Below are 16259 nucleotides of genomic sequence, written 5' to 3'. Positions count from 1 at the left end.
GAACGAGATTTGCATAGCGGGACCCGCCCCCTCCCCGACGCTCAGCGCCCCGCCTCCTTGCTTCATTTGCATATAGGGACACGCCCACTGCAGGTTCTCCGTGCTGATAGGGCCGCGCCTCAGAGCGTGATTTGCATATCGGGGCCGCCCTCTGCGTTCTCTCCTGCTGAATAGTCCGACGCCTTCATTTGCATAAAGGGGCGGTTGGACGGAACCAAGTGGGGGCGGGGAAAAGGGAATGGGCGGTCCCGTTACCAGGGAGACCAGGCTCGAAACAGAGAGAGAGAGAGCGCGAGGCGGGTGGGGGGCTCAGGTGAGTGGGGGCGCGGCAGTCAGGGGCCAGGGACCGAGGTCAAAGGGCAGGGCGAGGGGGTCCGAGGTCAGGGGTCAAAGGTCAGTGCAAGGGGTCAGAGGGTTGAATGGTACAGGGAGGGGGGGTCAGATATTAATGGGAGCGGGTCAAAGGTCAGGGTGAGGGAGGTCAAGGGGGGGCCCCAGGAGTAAGAGATTGGGGTGAAAGGTCAGTGCAAGGGGGGCAGAAGGTTAAAGGTTACAGCACATGGGATATTAATGGGAGAGGGGTCAGAGGTCAAAGGGTGGTGTGAGGGGTCAGAGGTCAAAGGATAGAATGAGGAGGTCAGAGGTCAAAGGGTGGTGTGAGGGGGCCAGAGGGCTGGGGGGCAGGGGTAAGAGGACAGAGGTTAAAGGGTACAGCGAGGGTGTCAGATATTAATGGGAGAGGGGGGTCAAAGGTTAACGGGGCGGGTGTGGGGGTCAGAGGGTAACTTGCACATAGGACAGGTCAAAGTCAGAGGGGGGGGCAGAGGGTAAAGGTCGGGGGGCAGATTCCCCATGTCCAACCCTCAGCTTTGGGGACCCCAGATTTAACCCCCCTCTTGCCAGAGCAGAAAGGTTCCCCCCAGATCTTTCACAGCTCCACAGGAAACAATGCCCTGCTCCCGTCCACTGCAAGCCCGGCCTCCTGGGTTCTCTCCCCAGCTCTGGGAGAGGAGTGGGGGCTAGTGGGTGGGTTTGTTGGTTGGGGCTAGGAGCCAGGACTCCTGGGTTCTTACTTTCCTTCCTCCCACGTAGGCGCCAAGATGCACAAAGTGGACCTACCGGTGGAGAACAAGGAGGCGGCTGCCCTCGAGGCGCGGAGGGAGCGAGAGAAGCAGCGACTGAGTCGCATCTTCAATGCACGCCACCGCACCATGGGGGTGAGCCCTGCGGGGACCTTCCAGGGGCTGCAACGCTGGGAGAGGGGCCAGATCAAGAGCCCGGAGCAAGACACCGGCGGGGAGGGCTCCCATGTGTGCCACCCTCCAACGGGCATTCGGTGCCCCGCACCTGCTCAGTGCTTGGCCTCACCTGTCCAGGGAGCCTTGACAAAGTTGGGCACTATCTGTTGTGGAACAAGCTGAGACCCAGCTCCTAATTTCACTCAGAGGCCACCTAGCGGACACCAGACAGGAGTGAATGGTTTTGATTGCAGGCCTGGGTTCTGTCCCTGGTGCTAGGAGGGGAGTGGGGGCTGGTGGTTAGAGCAGGGACTGGGACCCAGGACTCCTGGGTTCTCTCCCTGGCGAGGGGAGGGGAGGGGGGGGTCTAGTGATTGGGGGGGAGTCAGGACTCCTGGTCTCTTTCCCCAACTCTGGGAAGATTTTTGCCTCCTCAGTAGCTCTCCCCTGCCCTTCTTCCCCCCCCCCCCCTCCACCCCGCCAGGTGGACGTGGAAGCCCTGAGAAGTCAAGTGGAGGAGCGGAAACTGAGAGAGGAAACGGAGAAACGCCGGGATGGGACCTATGGTGAGAGCTCTGGCCAGCCCTGCCTTGTCCACCCCTTTGATCTCCGGGGGAGGTGCCCCTGAACCCCAGCATCAGAAAGCAACGGGGGGCCAGGCCAGTGAGATGGCAGGACAATGGGGGTCCTCTACCTCTGACAAAGATGAGGGCTGGCTGTGGGGGGAGAGCCCAGCTATTCCAGCCCTGGTCTCTCCAGCAGGAGGCACCGTGGGGGTTGGGGCAGGAGAACTGGCTCTGGCGCGGGGGAGATCCCCACTACTCCAGCCCTGGTCTCTCCAGCAGGGGGTGCTATGGGGGGTGAGACAGGAGCGCTGGCTGCTGGGAGGAGCTCCTGGCCTCTCCAGGAAGGGGCACTGTGGGGAGCTGGGCAGGAGCTCTGGCTGGTGGGGGATTGGGGGAACTGACCCTCTCTCCCCACAGACGCCGAGCGGGTGCTGTGCGACCGGGTGGCGCAGATGCTGGAGGAGGAGGAACGTCAGCGGGTGCGGCGCCTCCACCAGGCCGTGCAGGAGTTCCGGGAGCAGGAGCAGCCACCCCCCACCCGGCGGGAGTGGGACCTGTACAACCCCGAGGGGCTGCGCCAGGACCAGCCGGCCCGGGTCAGCGACTACGACCCCCGCTGCGGTCCCGCCAGCCTGCAGCGCTTCGCCGGCGAGGACCTGGCGCTGCCCAGCCGCCGTCGGCTGCAGCAGGAGCAGCAGTGCCGCAGCCTGGAGGAACAGCGGGCTGAGCGGCTGCAGGCCATGGCCGACACCAAGTATGCAGGTGAGAGCATGGGCACAGGGGGAGTGCAGAGGCTGGGAGCCAGGACCCCGGGGTTCTGGAGTCTAGTGATTTAGAGTGGGGGCCCTGGGAGCCAGGACTCCTGGGTTTCTTCTCTTCACCAGTCTGGGAGAGGAGTGGGGTCTCGTGGTTAGTGCGGAGAAAGCTGGGAGCCAGGACTCCTGGGTTCTCTGGGAGGGGAGTGGGGTCGAGTGTAGGTTACAGTGGGGGAAGCTAGGAGCCAGGACTCCTGGGTTCTCTGGGAGGGGAGTGGGAGGAGCTAGGAGCCAGGACTCCTGGGTTCTCTGGGAGGGGAGTGGGGTCGAGTGCATTAGATCCAGGGGAGGAAGGACTCCTGGGTTCCCGCAGGAAAGCCACTCAGGGGCTCCGTGTGCTGTCCTGACAGACACGCTGGAGGATAAGAAGCGGATGGAGCTGGACCTGCGGGCACAGCAGCTGGCCCAGCTGGAGGAGGAATGCCGCCGTGCCAAGGACCTCGCCACGGCCGACTACAACCGGGCCCAGGTAACCCCCTAGCCACCAATGGGGAACCAGGGTGGGGGCTATGGAGCTGGCAGACCTCGGCATGGGTTGGATAATAGAGCTGGCTCCTCCGCCCCAGGGGATTGTGCGATATTAGGTCTCACCTGCTCCCTTGCCCGGGGGGATGTCAGGGCAAGGCCCCATGCCTGGGGCTCAGTGCCAGGTCTCCCCTCTCCCCGCAGGCGGCGGAGGCAGCGGAGCAGCACCGGCTGGCGCGTCAGCGGGACCAGGACGACAACCAAGCCGAGATCCACAACCACCTGACGGGGCAGCTGCTGACTGAGGATCCAGCCGTGGCCGAGAGCCCGCTGGGGCCTCACCGTATTCTCACCGACCGCTGGAAGGGCATGAGCCCCAAGCAAGTGGAGGCCGTGTGGAAGGCCCAGGAGGAGCAACGGCAGGAGAACCAGGTCTCCAGGGGAAGGGAAGGGAGGGATTCCGTCAGTGGGGGATGTGGGCAGCATGGGGGGCAGCAGGGCACTATTCCCTCCCCCCTTCACCTGCCCCTCTCTTTGCGCCCCCCCCCCCAGAGGCTGCGGGAGGCAGAGCGGCAGCGGGAGGCTGAGTGGGAGGCGCAGCGGCAGCTGGCAGCCCGCGCGGCCATGGCGCTGGAGGAGGAGGAGCGCCGGGCCCGGCTGCAGCTGAGGAAAGGCCTGGACGCCTACAACCAGCAGCTGGCGCAGGAGCAGAGGGCACAGTGAGTGCCCCCCGTGCGGTGGGGATGGGCCCTGGGTGGGGAGCCATGAGCAGGGCAGGTGTGGGTGCAGGAAGGGGTGGGGCTCCATGTGGGGTGGGGCTGGGAAGGAGTGGAAAGAAGAGGGGGCGAGGTTGGGCAGGGGCAGGAGTTGGACGGGTGGGGCTGGTGCTTTATGGGGGCAGGGCCAGGGGAGTCAGGCCGGGGGCTAAGCCCCGCCCTTTGTCTTGCAGGCAGCAGTACCTGCAGAGGGAGGTGTACACCAACCCGCCCAGCGCCCAGTACCACCTGCAGTTCAACACCAGCAGCCGCTAGGCCCGGCCCCGCCTTCGAAACCCCCATGGACCGCCCCCGGCCCCGCCGGGACACACGCCCCCTCCCCGCCCCCTGCCGCGACACGCCCACTTCCCGGCCCACCTGGACACGCCCAATCTCCACCTCCTGCCGGGACACGCCCACTGCCCACCCCACCTGGACACGCCCACTCCCTGCCCCCTGCCGGGACATGCCCACTGCCCACCCCACCTGGACATGCCCAATCTCCGCCCCCTGCCCTGCCGGGACACGCCCACTCCCTGCCCCACCTGGACACGCCCACTCCCTGCCCCCTGCCAGGACACGCCCACTCCCCCCCCCCACGCTGTAGGGACAATCTCCACCCCCTGCCAGGACACGCCCACTACCCACCCCACCGGGACATGCCCACTCTCCGCCCCACCACCCTGCAGGGACAATCCCTGACTGCTGCCAGGACATGCCCAATCTACCCCATCGGGACACGCCCACTCCCCACCCTCTGCCCCGCCCCACCCTGACATGCCCAATCTATGCCACCGGGACACGCCCACTCCCCACCTGGCCATGGAACACGCCCAATCCCAGCCCCCTGCCACACCTGGACATGCCCAATCCCTGCCCCCTGCCAGGACATGCCCAATCTACCCCTCAGGGACACACCCACTCCCTGCCCCCATTACTACTCCCACGCTGCCAGGACAGGCCCAATCTACCCCACAGAGACACCCCCAATCCCCACCCCCTGCCCTGACACCCCCAATCCCCACCCCCACCATGACACGCCTGACATTCTCCCCTCCTATGGCTAGGCCGCCGCCCCACCTCCCGCCTTGCAGAGGGGTTCTGACACTTGGCCCTGTTCCTTCAGCCACAACAGCATCCAAATAAACGTGCTGCCCCCCAACGTGCTGCCCCCATGGTCTGTAGGGCAGGGTAGCACTGGGCAGCTCCCCACGGCAGGAGAGGGCCCCGCTCCCTTCCCCTCGCAACCCGGCCCCCGGCCCAGGGCAGCAGTCAAGAATGCTGGGTTCCTGCCCCAGCTCTAGGAGGCGAGTGGGTTGAGTGGTTACAGCAGGCGGCTAGGAACCAGGACGCCTGGGTTCTCTCCCCGGCTCTGGGAGGAGAATGGGGGCTCGGGGCTAGCACAGAATCCCCAGCACCCCCGAAAGCACCTCGAGACGATCATTTATTAAGGCCCAGTCGCCGACCGGGGGCAGGAGTCAGAACGACTCAGACTCCGCCCCCCACATCCTCATTGTGCGGGGGCCGAATCACTGCAGGAGTCCATGATTAGAGTCCAGAGAGGGCGGAACCGCAGAAGGGGAGGAATCACCCCCCCCTTTCAGGGGCAGCCGGAGGAGGGGAATCAGCGCCCCCCAGCCTGGGGCAGCGGCTCAGGGCTGCAGGCGGATGGCGCCGTCCAGGCGGATCACCTCCCCGTTCAGCATGGGGTTCTCCACGATGCACTGGACCAGGTGGGCGTATTCCCCGGGCAGCCCCAGGCGGCTGGGGAAGGGCACCTGGCGAGCCAGGAACGTTCGCACCTTCTCGGGGAGCCCTGCCAACAGGGGGGTGGCAAACAGACCTGGGGGGAGAGAGACAGTGAGGGGGGGTGGCTCCCCGCTACCCCCCCAGCTCTGCCAGTGGCCCTCAATCCCAGCCTGCAACCCCCGACCCCCCCAGCTCTGCTGGTGCCCCTCGATCCCAGCCCACCCCCCCCAGCACTGCCAGTGCCCCTCAATCTCCACCCGCAGCCCCCCCAGCTCTGCCAGTGCCCCTCGATCCCCACCCGCAGCCCCCCCAGCTCTGCCGGTGCCCCTCAATCCCAGCCCCCCCCCCAGCACTGCCAGTGGCCCTCAATCCCAGCCCACCGCCCCCGCCCCCAGCACTGCCAGTGCCCCTCAATCCCCACCCGCAGCCCCCCCAGCTCTGCCGGTGCCCCTCAATCCCCACCCGCAGCCCCCCCAGCTCTGCCGGTGCCCCTCAATCCCAGCCCCCCCCCCAGCACTGCCAGTGGCCCTCAATCCCAGCCCACCGCCCCCGCCCCCAGCACTGCCAGTGCCCCTCAATCCCCACCCGCAGCCCCCCCAGCTCTGCCGGTGCCCCTCAATCCCAGCCTGCAGCCCCCTCCCCTCTCAGCCCTCGGCTCCCCACAACATGACAGGAGCTACGCTGGGATTGGTACCTGGGGCGATGGTGACAACACGGATCCCCATAGGGGCCAGATCCCTGGCAATCGGCAGGGTCATGCCCACGATGCCCCCTTTAGAGGCGGAGTACGCGGCTTGACCCACCTATACAACAAGCAGAGCATTAGCTGGGGCACAGGGAGGTGGGGGACTGCCAGGGGAGAGCATCCTTGGCCCAGCCTCCCGCCCCGCAGCACGGCGTCCCCCAGCGCCCATCCCTGCCTGCGCAGCCTCCCGCCCCGCAGCACGGCGTCCCCCAGCGCCCGGCCCTGCCTGCCCAGCCCCCCACCCTGCAGCACGGCGTCCCCCAGCGCCCGGCCCTGCCTGCCCAGCCCCCCGCCCCGCAGCACGGCGTCCCCCAGCGCCCGGCCCTGCCTGCCCAGCCCCCCGCCCCGCAGCACGGCGTCCCCCAGCGCCCGGCCCTGCCTGCCCAGCCCCCCGCCCCGCAGCACGGCGTCCCCCAGCGCCCGGCCCTGCCTGCCCAGCCCCCCGCCCCGCAGCACGGCGTCCCCCAGCGCCCGGCCCTGCCTGCCAGGGGAGAGCACATACTGCCCAGGCCCCCCCCACAGCACAGTGCCGCCCGGCCCTGCCTGCCGGGGAGAGTGCCCCCAACCCAGCCCCTTGTAGCACAGCACCCCCCAGTGCTCACCTGGCCCTCGAAAGCAGCCACGCTGGCTGTGTTGACGATCACTCCTCTGTGCCCATCGGAGTCAGGGTCATTTTTGCCCATCTCACCAGCACTCAGTCGGATCACGTTAAAGGTGCCGGCAACATTGACCTGGGAGGGCAGGGGAGACAGATCAGATCAAACCTCTGGGCCCGCCCAGCCCCATATCCCACCCCCCAAAAACCAGACCCATTGGCTCATCCAGCCCATTATCTCTCCTCGGTCCCCTCTCACCACCATGGCGTTGGCAGGGCAAAGGGGATCAGGGGAGGGAACAGAGAGAGGGGGTCCCTCTAGCCCCACTCACGTTGAGGACCCTCTGGAAATCCTCCAGGCTGTGGGGCACGTCCTTCTTGGCATTGTAGGTCTTGACGGCCACGGCGATTCCGGCGCAGTTCACGGCCAAATCCAAGCGCCCAAACTTCTCCCGCACCAGAGCCAGAACCCCCTTTACGTCCACCTCTGACGTCACCTGAGCCGCCGGGCAGGGAGGAGAGGTTAACCCCTGTCACCTCTGCGCCAGCCCCCACTCCCCTCCCAGAGTTGGGGAGAGAACCCAGGCGTCCTGGCTCCCAGCCCCCCTGCTCTAACCCACAGGACCCCACTCCCCTCCCAGAGCCAGTGATAGAACCCAGGCTCCCAGCCCCCCCCGATACACTAGTCCCAATTCCCCTTCCAGAGCCAGGAATAGAACCCAGGAGTCCGGGCCCTACATCAGCTGGAGCAAAGACGCATTGTTCCCCCAGCGCTTTGGCCACACTCGGCCCATCCGACGTTGGCAGGTCCACGATCACCATGCTGGCTCCCTGCTGCACCAGGCGCTCAGCGGTGGCGCGACCCAGGCCAGAGGCCCCACCAGTGACCAGGCCAACCATCCCCTGGGGGCAAAAGCAGAGGGAGGGGGCGGTAAATACAAACAAAAAAAACTGAATACCACCCACGGCTTTAATGGGCTCTCCTAGAGCCCCCCATCTCATGTGCCTAATGGGCTGTCCCTACACCCCTTTCTTCCTCTTACCATAATGGTCTCTTCCCAGATCCCCCCCATCTCATGTGCACACCTCCCTCCTTGCCTGTGTATAATGGTCTCCCCCACAACCCCCTCCTAAAGTGTGCACTGGTCTCTTCCTAAGACCCCTGAATCTTGCACATAATGGTCTCTCCCCCAACACACACACACAAAAAATTTTTTTATTTAACACCATCATCAATACTGGAGGCAAAGGGGGCTTGGGGTGGAGGCTGTCAGCTCACGACCCCCCCCCATGTAATAACCTTGTGACCTCCTGAGGGGGTCCCAAGCCCCAGTTTGAGAACCCCTGTGTTACAGTCGCTTTCTAAGCTCCCCCAGGAATATAATGGTCTCGCCCTGCACAGCCTCCTCCTGCGAGCTGCATAATGGTCCCTCCCAGCCCTGCCTCCTCCTAGTGCACAGAATGGTCCTTTCCTTCGATTCCCACCCCCGTCAAATGGTCTCCCCCTCTTCTCAGGTGTATCATGGTATAGTGCAGCATCACTCTCCCCGCCCCCATGTGTAGAATAGTCTCTCCCACCAGACTCCCCCACCCAATTGTGTACAATAGTCTCGCCCAATTACCACCCCTCTTGTTTGATGGTCTCTTCTATCCCAATTGTGTAGAATGGTCTCTGCCTCCCACGGGGATAAAAGACCTCCAGCCACCACGATTGGTAGAGGACAATAAGTGTAAAATGGTTCCTCCCATCCCAATTCCCCCCCATTCTGCAGAATGATCTCTCCCAGGCACAGCCTCCCCGTGGTCTCGGCTGCCGACGAGATGCGGGGGACCTGCCTAATGCTGTCACCCATTCTGTGGTGCCTCCCCCTACCCCACATAGAATGGTCTCCCCCTGCCCCCTCCTTAGCCGCGCCGGTCCCCGCCCGGCTCCCGTAGCTGGCCCTGCTGGTTACCTTCACGTTCCTCAACGCCGCCGCCATCTTGCTGCCCCTCCACGCCACGCCCCTTACCCAGGGTGGGCCAATCAGAGGCAAGGCCACTCTTAAAGGGGAGGCAGACACTTTAATAATCAGGGGCTATTAATCCCCAGGAGCGAGGGGCTCTTAAAGGAGCAGGTGAAGGGAGATCTTAAAGGGAAAGAGGGAGGCCACAGATAGGAAAAAAATGAACAAAGTCATTAGAGGAAGGGGTGGGGGGCCAGGACTCCTGGGTTCTCTGCCCAGCTCTGGGAGGGGAGTGGGGGCTGGTGGTTAGAGCAGGGGGGCTGGGAGACAGGACTCCTGGGTTCTCTCCCTGGCTCTGGGAGGGGAGTGGGGGCTGGTGGTTAGAGCAGGGAGGTTGGGAGCCAGGACTCCTGGGTTCTCTGCCCAGCTCTGGGAGGGGGTGAAGAGGTTGTTTGTCCCTTCATAGCTTTCCACAGCACCCCACACAACATGGGGGGATGGGGCTAGCGCAGTTTATTTACACCATCTTGCTTTACAAAGTGCCCACAGGCAAGGGGCTGTCGAAGGCCCAGCAGCCATCTTGGAAGTTGGCACAGGGGGTCCTGCCAGGCCTCCTGCTGAGCCCCCCTCCACAGACAGTACTTGCCCATGGCACCCTCCTATCCCACAATCTCCCCCTGCCAAAGGGGCAGGGGCTGCTCCCCTTTCATCCCCACCCCTAAACCTGCTGGTTCTGGAACACTGCTCCAGAAATGACTGACTCTGGGGTCACCTACACACAGCAGGGGCCAGGGTTGATCTAGAACCCAGCCTGGACGCTCCAGAAGCAGCTCGACTTGCTCCAGAGCTCACAGGCGACATCATGCTGGAAATCACTCACTGCTCTAGAATCAACCCCCATCTCTGCTGTAAACACACCACCACCACTCTAGAACAGTCCGGTTTATATCTAGGACCCAGGGGCCTCCCTCCAGCCCACCCTTTAAACCTTGCTCTCAAACCCTGTGGTTCTACCTCCCAGGCCCACATCTACTCTTGCTCTAGAGCCCATTAGGCTCCAGAACCCACTTTACAGGGTCACTCCAGCGTCGCTCTGGATCCAGTTTGAACCCCACCCTAGACCCGTTTTAAAACCTTACTCTAGAACCCACTATGCATACGCCGTGTCCCACAGAAAAGCTCACTCTAGAACAGGTTGGGTTTGCTCCAGAACCCACATTGAGGCTTCCTTGAGACCCCAAAGCCACATGTGCTCTGAACATTGGCCTGGCTCTAGAGCCTATTTAAAAACCATCCCCAAACCCATCTTCTCTGGTCCCAAACCCACCTTTCATCTCAGTCTAGAACTCACTCTCAGTCTAGTCGAAGCCTCACTCTAGAGCCCAAGCCTGGTCACGTTCTAGATCTTGCTGCTCCTGCACCAGAACCCACTGAATCACCACTCCAGAACCCACAGAAGTTGTTCTAGAACTCAGTCCCGGCCATGGCGGCCATGTTCCCCCTCTGCCGGACTCCATCCATGTCCTTCCACTCCCCAGAGAGGATGTGCCCCCATCCCAAGTCCAGCAGAATGGGGGGAGGGGGGAAGGGGGCTCAGTCGTCCTCGGTGCCCCCCACGTAGTGGCAGACAGCGTCGTAGTCTAGCGCCAGGACGTCCCCATCCTCATCGCGCTGCAGCTGCACCAGCGCCCGGCTCCGCTGCTGGTCGCGCTGCAGGATCCGGCCCACCTGGGGAGGGGAGGCGAGATAGGAAGCTCCTGTGAGTCTGGTGGGCGAGGCGGGGGGGGTGGTCTGCAAAGGACTCTGGGAAGAAGGGCGGCTGCATACAGACTCCCACAACAGGGAGGGCTCAGCTGGGTAACTTGGGGGGCAGATGAGGGGGCTCCTCCAGCATAATTCCCCTCACCCAGGAGCCCCCTACATCCCCCTCCCCATTACCCCTGGATCCCCCCCTCCTGCAGCACTCACCCCCAGCTACCCTGCCACCCACCCCCACTACCCCACACCCTGTGTATCTTCCCCCCAGCTCCCGCACGTCCTCGGAATCCATCCCCCACCCCTTCAGATTCCCCCCACTCCCTCCGACTCCCCATATGTTCTTCCCTCTAGCCCTCCAGAGCCCATTGGCTACCCCACCCCGCTGTGTTCCCCCCCCCACTTCCTCCAGCTCCCAGCCTCCCCATTACCCCCTGCGGTCCCTGCCAGGGAGGGGGCTTAGGGGTCGCTCACCCTGCCGGCTCCCCTCCACTTCCTCCAGCTCCCATCCTCCCCATTACCCCCTGCGGTCCCTGCCAGGGAGGGGGTTTGGGGGTCGCTCACCCTGCCGGCTCCCCCCCACTTCCTCCAGCTCCCAGCCTCCCCATTACACCCTGCGGTCCCTGCCAGAGAGCGGGTTTGGGGGTTGCTCACCCTGCCGGCTCCCCCCCCACTTCCTCCAGCTCCCAGCCTCCCCATTACCCCCTGCGGTCCCTGCCAGAGAGCGGGTTTGGGGGTCGCTCACCCTGCCGGCTCCCCCCCACTTCCTCCAGCTCCCAGCCTCCCCATTACCCCCTGCGGTCCCTGCCAGAGAGCGGGTTTGGGGGTCGCTCACCCTGCCGGCTCCCCCCCACTTCCTCCAGCTCCCAGCCTCCCCATTACCCCCTGCGGTCCCTGCCAGAGAGCGGGTTTGGGGGTTGCTCACCCTGCCGGCTCCCCCCCACTTCCTCCAGCTCCCAGCCTCCCCATTACCCCCTGCGGTCCCTGCCAGAGAGCGGGTTTGGGGGTCGCTCACCCTGCCGGCGTGCTCCCCCAGCACCACTAGCACCCAGTCCGCAGCGCCCCTGGGGATGACCGTCTCCAGCATGGCCTCCCGGATGCCTGGGGGGTTGAGGAGGAGATGGGTCAGCACCATACAGTGGGTCCCCACCACACGATCCTTGGCCCCCCAACAACCCACCTCACAGACACCCCTCCGGCCTCTCCAACACCACCGCCCCCCCCAATGTAATCAGCTCACTTCCCACAAACCCCCTTACCTCCTGACAAGTACCCCCTCCCCAGATACACCCGCGAGATCACCTGCCCCATGGATCCATCTACAGATCCGCCCCCCGTGTCTCCCCTACCCCACAAAACACAAAGCGGCTCCTCTAGCATCCCCAATAATCTGGGGTCATCCTGCCCCCCACAACCCTCTCCCCAGAGTCACATGCCCCATATCTGGACATACTCCCCCATAACCTCCCCCAGGGAATCAACCCCCTTCTGCTGGGGTATGACACAGGGGTGCCCCCCCCCAACTTACCATCCAAGACCTGCCCCTCCTCTGTCCGACAGACACAAGTATCTGGGCTCAGCACGTCCTCGATCAGCATCTAGGGAGAGAGAGGGGGTTGGAATGGGACACCAGCTCCCTCCTGGCCCCAGGGCGGGGACTGGCTGGCTCAGGGGGGCAGGGAATGGGACTGGGGCCTGTCCCCTCTAGGGGGCGCCGGCTCACACCCAGCCCCAGGGCAGACACTGGCAAGCTTGCGGGGGGGGCGACTCCCACCCGGCCCCAGGGCGGGGAGTGGCTGGCTCAGGGGGGGGTGGGGAATGGGGTGCTGGTTCCCATCTGGCCCCGGGGGGGGGGGGCAGGTACCTTGGTGTTATAGTATTTTCCCCCCTTGTAGAGCTTGTCCACAAAGCGAACCCGCAGATCTCGCCGCAGCCAGTGGGGGGAGCGGGAGGACGAGGAGCCGCTGCTGCTACCTTTGCTCTGCTTCCCGGCGTGGGCGTCGCTGCGGGACAACAGGCAGTCAGGGGCACTCCTGGCGCTAGGGGGCGCCATGCTGCGAGGAGCGGGGCAGGCAGGGCCGGGCGTTGGGGGCACCGTGCTGCGGGGCGCTGGGTTTTACCAAGAAAGGTATTCGAGCTGCCCCGGCCTCAGGGCAGGAACCCTGGCATCCGGGCTGCACGACAGCTCGGGGGAATCCATTTTGCCTTTCTAAACATTCTCTGGGGTTTGAACCAGAGACAAGAATCAGCTGCACTTCCTGCCCTCAACAGCAGCGCCAGCTGTCACCCGCCACAGAGGTGGCCGCATCTCAGCCCAGGGCGAGCCATCCGCATGAGGCGTTATGTGCGGCTGTTCCCCAGGTGCCCCACCCCAGACATGGCCGCATCTTAGCCCCAAACGAGCCATCCCCGTGAGGCGTGATGTGCAGCTGTTCTCCCGTTGCCCCACCCCAGACATGGCCGCATCTCAGCCCCAAGCGAGCCATCCCCATGAGGCATGATGTGCAGCTGTTCTCCCGTTGCCCCACCCCAGTGGTGGCTGCCTCTCATCGCCAGGCGAGCCATCCCAGGTCTCTACCTCTCCGAGTCTGCTGGCTGTTTCCTCTTTCTGTCCTTCTCTTCCCCCTTCTCTCGGGGGACCCTGGCCTCCGGGGCGTCGGTGGGTCCATTTCTCTGCTTCTCTTCTTCTTCTTTGTGGGCTTTGCTTAAGCGGCCTGAGAAGGGGATTGGGGAGACAGACGGGGGTGAGGATGGCGGGGGGGGGGCTATGGTGAGGCGGGGGTACCGGGGAAAGTCATGTGACTCACTCAGATCCTTGGCTAGTTTCTCATACTCCTTCCGGGTCACAGGTCGCAGGCTGTGCTGGCTGATGGTGACAATCTTATCCCCGATGGCCAATTTCACCATCACCCGGGCGTTATCGGGGTCTACGCCTTCGATCTGCGGGCCGGGAGAGAAAAAGCTAAGACTGGGGGAGCGAGGCCTGTCCCCTCTAGGGGGCGCCGGCTCCCCCTCGGCCCCAGGGCGGGGACTGGCTGGCTCGGGGAGGCCGGGAACGCGGGAAACTCACCTTCCCGTAGAGGTCTTTGTGGGGCCCAGCCAGGATCAGCACGGCGCCCCCTGCCACCAGCCCCAGCGGCTCCTCCTCGCCCCCCCGGCGCTCTTCGCCCGGCTTGGGGGGCCGCGGGGGGCGGGCCGGCTGCAGGTCCTGGATGGCCGAGCGGTCAGCTCCCAGGCCCAGCCCCCTGGGGCGCAGCTGGTGCTCCAGGGGCTTCACATCCCTGAATAGGGGGGAAGGGATATTCAGGGATCTCCCCAAACTCCCTTCCCCCAACTGACCTTTGACCCCCACCAGTCTATCTCTGCCCCCTCATGACCTATAATCTCACCCAAACTCTCCCTCCCCCCCATATGACCCCTCCACCTCCTGCCTCCCCCAGATCTGACTCACAACCCCGCCCCTGACCTATGTCTGCCCCCCAGGGTCACTCACTGCTTGAAGGTGCGTCCGATGCCCTCGCCCGCCTTCCAGCCCATGCCCCTCAGCATGGCAACGCCGTAGGCCTCCACGGGCACCACCTCGTAATCTGCCTCCGTCGACTGCAGGAGGAGAAGGGCAGGAGTGACGTTAACCCGCGGAACTACCTGCCACAGGACCAAAGGGGCCCTGCCACAGGAGGGGGGTGGGACTCCAGGGACGGATGGGAGGCTGTCGGGGGACTCTCTTACCGATTCCGGCCGCAGGCTCACGTCCACCCGGTCGCTGTCCTCGTACCCGTCAGGGACGCGGTTCTGCAGGAGCAGGGGGATGGCCAGGTTGGGGTCAGCCTTGGTGCCGCTCTCCCACCGCTCCTGGGACTGTCGGCACTCTGCAACGCACAGGAATCCATCAGGAGCCGGACGCCTGGGTCCCGGCCCCGGCAATGGGGGCTAGTGGTTAGAATGGGGGGGGGGGTGCTGAGAGCCAGGACTCCTGGGTTCTCTCCCCACTCTGGGAGGGGAGTGGGGTCTAGTGGTTAGAGCAGGGGGGCTGGGAGCCAGGACTCCTGGGTTCCCCGCCATGCTCACCCTCTATGATCTCCCTCACAGCCTGGGACTCCACACCGTCATCCTTCTGCTGGTCCGGGGCCCCCACAGGGGGCGTCGCCGGCTTCTTCCATTGGTTGCGCTGGATCAAGGGGATGACAAGCGCCTTAGGGGTCGGGGCCGGCCGGAGGCTGGGGGCCAGAGAGAAACCATCCCGTTACCATGGGATACCTGCGGCCCCCTGTGCCATGGCTCCTCCCACTGCCCCACAGCCTCCATGCAAGGCCCCACCCCCCGTGGGCCTGCCCCAGGCCCCAATGGCCCCTCTCCTACTCTCACCCACTGCATGGAGACCCTGCGCACAGACCCACGGCCCCTCCCACACTGACCTCCCCACCCAGATGTGATCTCACCCATCTGCAGGGCCACACCCCCTCCCACCCCACGGCCCCTCCCAACAGACACACCCCCTCCCGCCCCCAGCCCCTCCCCACACACGCCCCCTCCCGCCCCACGGCCCCTCCCACACTGACCTCCCCACCCAGATGTGATCTCACCCATCTGCAGAGCCACACCCCCTCCCGCCCCACGGCCCCTCCCAACAGACACACCCCCTCCCGCCCCCCAGCCCCTCCCCAGACACGCCCCCTCCCGCCCCACGGCCCCTCCCCCAGACACGCCCCGTCCAGCCCCACGGCCCCTCCCCCCAGACACGCCCCCTCCCGCCCCCAGCCCCTCCCCAGACACGCCCCGTCCAGCCCCACGGCCCCTCCACCCAGACACACCCCCTCCCGCCCCCCAGCCCCTCCCCAGACACGCCCCCTCCCGCCCCACGGCCCCTCCCCCAGACACGCCCCGTCCAGCCCCACGGCCCCTCCCCCCAGACACGCCCCCTCCCGCCCCCAGCCCCTCCCCCTCCCGCCCCACGGCCCCTCCCCAGCACCTCCCCCTCCCGCCCCACGGCCCCTCCCCAGACACGCCCCCTCCCGCCCCACGGCCCCTCCCCAGACACGCCCCCTCCCGCCCCACGCCCCAGACACGCCCCCTCCCGCCCCACGGCCCCTCCCCAGACACGCCCCTCCCAGGTCTTTGCAGACCCAGGCGCATGCGCACTCGCACGCGTTCGAGCTCTTGCTCACGTGCGCCGCGCCCGAGGCTGCCCACCCCGGCCCGGCGCCCGCGCATGCGCGCTGCTCTCACCTGCGCAGCTCGCTCCCCTCCACGGCGGTGATGAAGTCGGGCTCCGCCGCGGCCCCTGCCCCTGCCCCTGCCCCGCCCTCCCCCACGAGCCGCCTGCGCGCGGTCGTGCGCGTGAACCCGAACGAGACCGGGCGCGGGGCTGGGGGCCCGCCCGCCGCCGGGCCGCCGTCCGACGCCATCTTGCAGGCCGTCGCAGCGCAAGGAATCATGGGGGTTGTAGTCCCGGCCCCGCGCGCTGCCTCTAGGGAGAGATGGCCCCGCCCCCCGTGCAAAGCATTATGGGGGATGTAGTCCCGGCACCGCGCTGCCTCATGGGGGTTGTGTAACCCCGCCCCCCGCGCAAGTCCCCGCCAATGCATCATGGGGGGTGTAGTCCCGTCCCGCGCAGGGCCTCATGGGGGTGT

General features: G+C 65.6%; 3 protein-coding genes across 4 annotated transcripts; 1 reads left to right on the top strand and 2 right to left on the bottom strand.

Moving 5' to 3' along the window:
* Nucleotides 1-181: 181 nt before the first annotated feature.
* On the top strand, nt 182-4205 carry RIBC1 (RIB43A domain with coiled-coils 1). 2 transcript variants are annotated; one of them, XM_045000423.1, is made up of 8 exons: nt 182-313; nt 1093-1217; nt 1723-1804; nt 2222-2566; nt 2970-3088; nt 3289-3516; nt 3637-3803; nt 4034-4204. In XM_045000423.1, exons 2-8 carry the CDS (start codon nt 1101-1103, stop codon nt 4113-4115), a joined length of 1140 nt encoding a protein of 379 aa, XP_044856358.1. In that variant the 5' UTR covers nt 182-313; nt 1093-1100; the 3' UTR covers nt 4116-4204. The 2 variants fall into 2 exon arrangements, with proteins under 2 accessions (XP_044856358.1, XP_044856359.1); XM_045000424.1 differs by lacking the exon at nt 182-313 and adding an exon at nt 331-393 and having other exon boundaries at nt 4034-4205.
* A 1061-nt stretch (nt 4206-5266) lies between these two features.
* On the bottom strand, nt 5267-9130 carry HSD17B10 (hydroxysteroid 17-beta dehydrogenase 10). Its single transcript, XM_045000425.1, has 7 exons — nt 8884-9130; nt 7667-7831; nt 7261-7425; nt 6936-7064; nt 6283-6391; nt 5458-5682; nt 5267-5420 (listed from the first exon to the last, which is right to left on the bottom strand). The coding sequence occupies exons 1-6, from the start codon at nt 8908-8910 to the stop codon at nt 5492-5494; spliced, it is 786 nt and encodes a 261-aa protein (XP_044856360.1). The 5' UTR covers nt 8911-9130; the 3' UTR covers nt 5267-5420; nt 5458-5491.
* A 64-nt stretch (nt 9131-9194) lies between these two features.
* Nucleotides 9195-16064, bottom strand: GPKOW (G-patch domain and KOW motifs). The gene is made up of 11 exons (XM_045000433.1): nt 15856-16064; nt 14698-14846; nt 14359-14498; nt 14123-14229; nt 13700-13910; nt 13437-13569; nt 13208-13343; nt 12494-12632; nt 12158-12227; nt 11645-11730; nt 9195-10602 (listed from the first exon to the last, which is right to left on the bottom strand). The coding sequence occupies exons 1-11, from the start codon at nt 16062-16064 to the stop codon at nt 10468-10470; spliced, it is 1515 nt and encodes a 504-aa protein (XP_044856368.1). The 3' UTR covers nt 9195-10467.
* Nucleotides 16065-16259: the final 195 nt, after the last annotated feature.

Source organism: Mauremys mutica, unplaced genomic scaffold (genome assembly GCF_020497125.1).
Source record: "Mauremys mutica isolate MM-2020 ecotype Southern unplaced genomic scaffold, ASM2049712v1 000298F_np12_obj, whole genome shotgun sequence".
NCBI classification, from domain to species: Eukaryota; Metazoa; Chordata; order Testudines; family Geoemydidae; genus Mauremys; species Mauremys mutica.
The sequence above is the reverse complement of the archived record's forward strand: the minus strand, read 5'-3'. Positions and strand labels throughout refer to the sequence as shown.